Source organism: Castanea sativa, chromosome 4, assembly GCF_040712315.1.
Source record: "Castanea sativa cultivar Marrone di Chiusa Pesio chromosome 4, ASM4071231v1".
NCBI classification, from domain to species: domain Eukaryota; kingdom Viridiplantae; phylum Streptophyta; class Magnoliopsida; order Fagales; family Fagaceae; genus Castanea; species Castanea sativa.
In genome coordinates, this window is record NC_134016.1 from 136,081 (window position 1) to 142,782 (window position 6,702).

A 6,702-nucleotide genomic window follows, 5' to 3' on the forward strand; every position below is an offset into this window, starting at 1 on the left:
ATTCGCTGCTTAAAGGGTCCAAAATTAGTTGCTTTCCATTTTTTGCAAGTCTCACAGCAGCCCAAACACCATTTTTTTCCCCTCTTAGTTGTTAGCACTATTGGTAATAATGGCTAAAATATATAGATAATATATTTATATTCCTAGTCATACCATACCCTGTCATTGAAATATGACTAGTAAACAATCTCCCCCCCCCCCCCCCCCCCCCCCCAAAAAAACAAAAACTGTAACAATCCAAATGCAAGGATAGGTCATTAGATACTACGTAGCAATACTCCCCCCCACCCCCAAACTGTAACAATCCAAACGCAAGGATAGGTCATTAGATACTAGATAGCAAACAACAAAGTGGGAACATAACTAGAAAAATTAAGTAATATTCAGTATGCGCCACAAATCAATATTCAATGGTCATGCATGTCAAGATATATAAACTTAGAAGGGCAACAACAGCATTGAGGAAACTTCTTGAACAGTCATTCGCAGAATCAGCCTAAACAATGTCAATAAAATTTTAGTTCAAAATAAAGTGGAAAGTAATACAATTCTAAACAGTACTTTAGATTTCAACATCCAGGGGGAAGCCACAGGCCAATCAGTGAGGTGAGGAAGCCTATATTTAAGACATCATGTTCAATTATCAGTGTCACAATTGGTATAAATGTAGTTCCTTCTAGGATCTTGCAGAGAAGCTTTAGCTGTATGCACGTCTGAGCAGGTCAGAATCTCTGAGATAAACTTTATCAAAGAGCAGAGCCCACCCAAGAAGTTATGATCAATAATACCCTTGCCTTCCACGACATGTGCAAAATCAACAAGTTTAACTTCAGCACCGGAACTCATTTCTTTCACTACTGATTTCTTCTCACACACCATAAGAACTGAACAAGAATAGAAATGAAAAATCGTTTGATGCTCAAACCATTCTTTGAGCTCCAGCAGTTGTGCCAAAATTCCACCAGAACCACCATAAACAGTTGATGCAAAAGTACAATCAGGGTCCACACCTGCAGATGAGTTAGAAGAAACAAACTTCCTCAGGACTAACCTAACATCCTCTGCAGTAAATTCATGGATAAGCTGCCTATCAGGCTTCCAGAACCCTGATCCTTCGCTCTCATATATCTGCAACCCATCTATCCTAAACCCCAGTGCAAGGCTCGATCTTTTTGTGTCTTTCATAAAGCACTTTTGGATATAGTCCTCTGATGCTTCAGGGTCCCATGTTCTGGATCCTATCTTAATGTCCATGATAGATGGATTGAGGCGACCGCAGAAAATATCTTGCAACACAAGATGAGGTTGCTTCCCAGACCCATTGGATGCCTCTATAAGCTGAGTGCCATGAAAAGTAGGAAAGAATCTGCGGATGTGATTTGGAATGTTAGTGTTGGAAGAGAACGATGTATAGAAAAATACTTCTTTGGACCCACGATCATCACTTTGAAGAGGCTTGCAGAAGTGCCCTGAATCATCTACCAAAGGACCAAGCTTTCCATCACCTGCCTGGTGGCCAGCAACCTGATGATTTGGGACCTTAAGCATGGTACAGAGTATAAGAACCTCACAGCAAAGTCACTGTTGATTCTTTTCAACTTTATTTGTCTTGTGTAGATACTGCTCTATCAGATGCAACTGAATATAAAAGAAACAAGTGCCTCCTACAGACTTGAATGGATATTCCACTGTTAAACATTTTATGAACAAAAAAAAATGAAGACTGCATAATAAAGTAAGGCAATGGTCTCCACATTAAACAAGCAATAAAATTGTGACCACCATTTTAGAATGGACTTCATTGATGGAAACAAGATATCAACAATTATAAACCCTTCCAAGCATCCACCAAACCCCTCGCCAAGAAAAATCAGAGAAAAAAAATTACAAATCAAACTGTTTATTCTTTTTTCCACAAAGAAAAATAAATCTTCGAGTTATGAAAAATAACTTCAAGGTTAAAAGAAAAGAAATTGAATAATCATTAGAATTAAGCACTCTTATATTCTGATTCTCAAGAAGTCATACCTTTGATCAACACAGATAATTTATTCTTAAGATACCATCAATTAAATGTTTCAAATGTTTTAGAAAGTCCCTGAATGCATTATCACTTCAAATTCTGCATTGAGGAACTCTGACCTAATAACTTTACTCGTTATTTTAAATAAATAAATAAAAATACAGGTACTATAGTACTATACCCCCTTTTTATGGTTGGTTGATAAGATTGCTCATGCATGATTGGCATATAAACTGCTAAATGGTCCAACAGAAATGATGTTGTGATATTCTAGCATTTCTTCCTTAACCTAGGAGAAAAATGTTCATATTCATAAGATGTCTACATAAAGATATCTTAATAATGAGATCACTCCAAATCCAAATCAACAAAAAACTCTTAAGGAAGTTGAGCTGTGTATTATTGTTCAAAAACAAAAGAAAACATGCAAGCGTATTCATTCTATCCAAATTCCAAAGAAACAAAATTTCAATAGCTATTCCAAACGTAAAGCATGTTTGGTTTGGACACTTCAATGATTTAATAGGGTATTCCAAGCGTATTAATGCTATCCAAGTTCAATCTCACCCACTATTTATATAGTCTTCCCCTTCAGAGAAATACAATATGTGGGCCCAATACCACAATGGTTGGCAAGAAAAAGTATGGTTCTTCTTCTTGCAAACAAGACAAGTATGATATAATGTAGTCCACTGATATGATATAATACTATGAATATAATTTTCAGGCAAAGAACTAAGGAAGTCAACAATATACATCATGATATATTTACAATACATTGACAATTGCATATAGTTGGCGTGCATACCCAATTCATATTCTTACCATATTTTATGATTTTTCATCTTTTGACTCATTAAAACAGCAAAATGCTTTAAATTGTGGAGCAAAAACATTTATAGTAAATATTAAGAGGATTATCCATCCCACTCATATGATAAACGTCATTCAAGCAGAGAGAGAGAGTGATGGTGTTACTGGTATCCGGCAGTGGCAATATGAAGCAATAACTAACACCAAAACAAAACTTATTCAAAGAAAGGGAAACAACCCTAAAGAAAAATAAAAAATGTACCCTTTTCAATCGGCTCTAAGCAGAGATCAACTTGGAAGGATCAGTTCTCAAAAGAAGAAAGGAAGCCGGGTGTTATTATCGAATCAGAATTTGTGGTGGCGAGAGAGGGTAGAAGGCTTAGTTTAGAGGAAGAGCACGTTGAAGGAGATTCGGCCTTGGGCTGAGCTTGGGAGACAGCAGACGGGAATCCGAGTACCTTTTTTTTATTTTTTATGAAATGGAATCGAGTACTTTGAATATAGAGTATTTGAATATTCTCATTGTTCAGAATGAAAAGGAAAGTCAGGATATTTTACCCAGCCAATCCTGACTTTCCACGTCACCAACCTCTTTATTATTATTTTTTTAAGTGAAAAAAGATTAAGTATTAAGCCTTCCTTCCTCTCTTTTTCTTCTCTCCTCACCCGATTTCTCCATCTCTTAATCAAACCCACGGCTTCCATGGTTGAAGCTTCAAAGCTCAACACAAGCCACCAACACTACCTTCATGGCTAAAACTCCAGAGTTAAACCAATAGCCGCTGCCGCGAGCCACCGCTGAAAGAAAAAAAAAAAAAAAATTGGTGATATGGCGGATTAGGATTAGCTGGCGTAAAACACACCTTTTACGCCAGCTTTCGACCTAATTTATTCTCAAACAAAAATACCACTTTCATATCATTCCTATTTTTTGAAATTACAATCAATTTAGTCCCTACATTTTAGTAGCAGTCAATTTAGTCTTTGTTATTACTTATTTTCAACTTACCAACTCAACATTTTAATAAATAAAAAGGCCACATTAGAAAAAAAAAAAAAAAACAAAAATTATTTATAGTAATAAATTCATAATGGAAAAAGTCTTCAATGTTAGTAGTTTACTGTCAAAATGCATATAATTACAAGTTTACAATTTCAAAAAGAAATAGATCTTAAAACAAACAAAACAAGTAAGCTAGTAAATCATCTTAAGTAGCTTTACTAATGATGCAAAAGTTAATAAAGTCAAGTAATCTGAATATCTGTTGTACAATTCATTGTCCTGTACCAGTATATAGAAAAGTCATCTAGTAGTAGCTAGCCAACTTAATTAACTTTAAAGACCACCAAAACAAAATGGGTGTTAGAAGGGAGATCCTGCTAGTAAGCTAGAGTTTGCTTTTATATTCAAACTCCTTTATCAAAGAAGTATTTGCATACTTAGGTTATAAGATGTCACTTCACATAAGGACAATACTTCTATACATACTAGTGTCATTAGAGAGAGTGCCCATGAATCAAGAAAGAAATAAACATAGGTAACCATTATATATGAATCACGACCTATCCTTATCAATAAGTCTAGCACTAGTAAAAAAAGTTTAGATTCTTGCTCTGTAAAAATTTAAATACATAATTAGCATGGAAAATCAAGATATTTAAAATAAATGTTTGATTTTTTTGTAGAAAGGTAAGTAATTCACACACATTATAGCAAACTTGTAAAAAGTATATTTTAAGTTTACATCACTAATAATATCATTCCCTCAAAAGGAAAAAAATTACATGTCATGGACCATATCAAGTTATCAGCCTTCTTAAGTTCACATGTTCCTGTTGCATTTAAAATAATAGTAAAGTTAGATTACTTAGAAAGATAAACTAAACAAAAAAAAGATTTAAAAATAAACATAACATATTAAGTAAAGAAGAATAAGTAAATATTTTATAAGAATTACACCTTAATCTCAATCTACTCGACATTGGTAGCGAATTCATCACTACAAATATTCATACTTGCAAAGTGTAGCTTAAGTTGGCCAATTTCATCAGCATCTTCATCTATAATACAACATTTTAATATAACTTAAGGTATCGTGAAAGCAAATCAATAAAGAATTAAAATTGTATAATTATGATATAAATAAATTAAATTACCTTCAAATCCATATAGCCAACTTTTAGTACATAACGTAGCTTTCACATTCTCAGGTAAAAGACGTGATTAATACAAAGTAAGAATTTTTTTTCCCAGTGCTAAAACTTGATTCAAAAGTAACAGTGGTTATCAAAATGCTCATGAGATCTCATGCCATTAAAGAGAACACTGGAAACCGATTGTATCTCTTTCCACCAAGAGAGAACTTCCAACTTTGAATTTTTCTTCTTGCTAAGTCTAGGCTCTTCTAAATACAAGTCCAACTGAGATTTTTTTGTTTTGGCACCACGACCACTATCATAATGCTCAAATTCCTAATTATTAAATTGCAATGAAAAATAATACCACACAACATTACAATCTTTATTATTAAAAAAACATAGCACAACATATACCAAACAAAATGCAATTCACTTACATCATCTTCCATATCTTCATCATCATCAAGATCATCCATAGCACCGCTAGTATGACTAGAACTCCCAACACAAGATGAAACAATTGTAGTGGCCATAGGCTTGGGGCATTCATATTCTAAAAAAAGCTTATACAATGTAGTTTGAATGCTCTCCACCTTCATTTCAGCAATGTGTTCAATCGGCTCTATTTTCTTGAAATTAAAGTCCACATAATCCAACTTATACCTTGGATCAAGAACAATGGCACAAGCTAGCACCACACTATAACAATCCCAATATTTGTCAAATTTACCTTTCATTTGTTCTACCATATTACTGATAAATGAATCTTGGCTCTCCATTTCTTCAAGTAAGAGCAATTCAATTTGAGACACTCCTTTAAAATATAGATTTGTTGTAGAGTAATCAATTCTAGAAAATAGAGTTGTAATGTTATTGAAAGGTTTCAAAAACCGAGTTATCCTTTCAACTCTATTCCATTCATCCCTTGATGGACAATGCTTAAAATTAGCATCTTCCTCTACTAAACAGTTCAACACAGAACGATATCTCATAGCACTATCAATCGTGTTATATGTTGCATTCCATCTTGTACATACATCTAAACATAAACCCTTTGTTCTTTTCATATCAACTATCTTGACACATTCATCAAATCTGCACATTCTACTCTCTGATCCTTTAAGATATTTCATAGTTTCTCAGGATCTTAATCACCAAGTCATCTATTACTTTCAATCACCCTTAAACAATAAGATTCAATATATGAGCACCACAATGCACATGGAAAAATAAACCATCACTTAACAATAAACCCCCTCATTAAGCTTTTTATCATTATTAGATGCATTACCTAGAGTAATGGAAAATATTTTCTTCTCAATACCCCATTCTTCCAAGAAACTTAAAATTTTTTCCAATAAAAAAGTTCTCGTGTGTGGAGGTGGCATATGACAAAAATTCAAGATGATATTTTTCAATTCCCAATTCTCATCCATATAATGCTCCATAAGACAAATATATCCCTCACTTGTAACAGAGGTCCATAAATCCAAAGTCAAACATATTCTACTAGGAACTGATTTCAACTTATTTTTAACGGCATCCTTCTCTTTCTTGTAAAAATGTTTATATTATTTGAAAAATGTGTGCATTGAATGTAATTAATTGTGTACATTTATGGGTGCAATTGCCAACGCGATTGATGGCCTCATGAGCAACCGAAGAGAATAATGCAGAATTCAATGGCAGAGGAAAGAAGTCATTTGATTTTGGAAGAGGAAGTTTCA

General features: G+C 33.8%; 2 protein-coding genes across 4 annotated transcripts; both read right to left on the reverse strand.

Annotated features, from left to right (window-relative positions):
- Window positions 1-431: 431 nt before the first annotated feature.
- LOC142630322 (inositol polyphosphate multikinase beta-like) lies at window positions 432-3,338 on the reverse strand. 3 transcript variants are annotated; one of them, XM_075804303.1, is made up of 2 exons: window positions 3,099-3,338; window positions 432-1,664 (listed from the first exon to the last, which is right to left on the reverse strand). In XM_075804303.1, the coding sequence occupies exon 2, from the start codon at window positions 1,546-1,548 to the stop codon at window positions 637-639; it is 912 nt and encodes a 303-aa protein (XP_075660418.1). In that variant the 5' UTR covers window positions 1,549-1,664; window positions 3,099-3,338; the 3' UTR covers window positions 432-636. The 3 variants fall into 3 exon arrangements, with proteins under 3 accessions (XP_075660418.1, XP_075660419.1, XP_075660417.1); XM_075804304.1 differs by having other exon boundaries at window positions 432-1,671; window positions 3,099-3,327; XM_075804302.1 differs by having other exon boundaries at window positions 432-1,688; window positions 3,099-3,327.
- Window positions 3,339-5,104: 1,766 nt separating this feature from the next.
- Window positions 5,105-6,108, reverse strand: LOC142631366 (zinc finger BED domain-containing protein RICESLEEPER 2-like). Its single transcript, XM_075805505.1, has 2 exons — window positions 5,413-6,108; window positions 5,105-5,308 (listed from the first exon to the last, which is right to left on the reverse strand). Exons 1-2 carry the CDS (start codon window positions 6,106-6,108, stop codon window positions 5,105-5,107), a joined length of 900 nt encoding a protein of 299 aa, XP_075661620.1.
- Between the last annotated feature and the right edge of the window lie 594 nt (window positions 6,109-6,702).

Bases quoted from the DNA above. Each gene is read 5' to 3' on its own strand.
- LOC142630322 (XM_075804303.1), bottom strand. From the start codon at position 1,548: ATGCTTAAGGTCCCAAATCATCAGGTTGCTGGCCACCAGGCAGGTGAT.
- LOC142631366 (XM_075805505.1), bottom strand. From the start codon at position 6,108: ATGAAATATCTTAAAGGATCAGAGAGTAGAATGTGCAGATTTGATGAA. The intron at 5,309-5,412 runs GTAAGTGAATTG...TTTAATAATTAG, and splicing joins ATGAAGATATGGAAGATGAT to GAATTTGAGCATTATGATAG.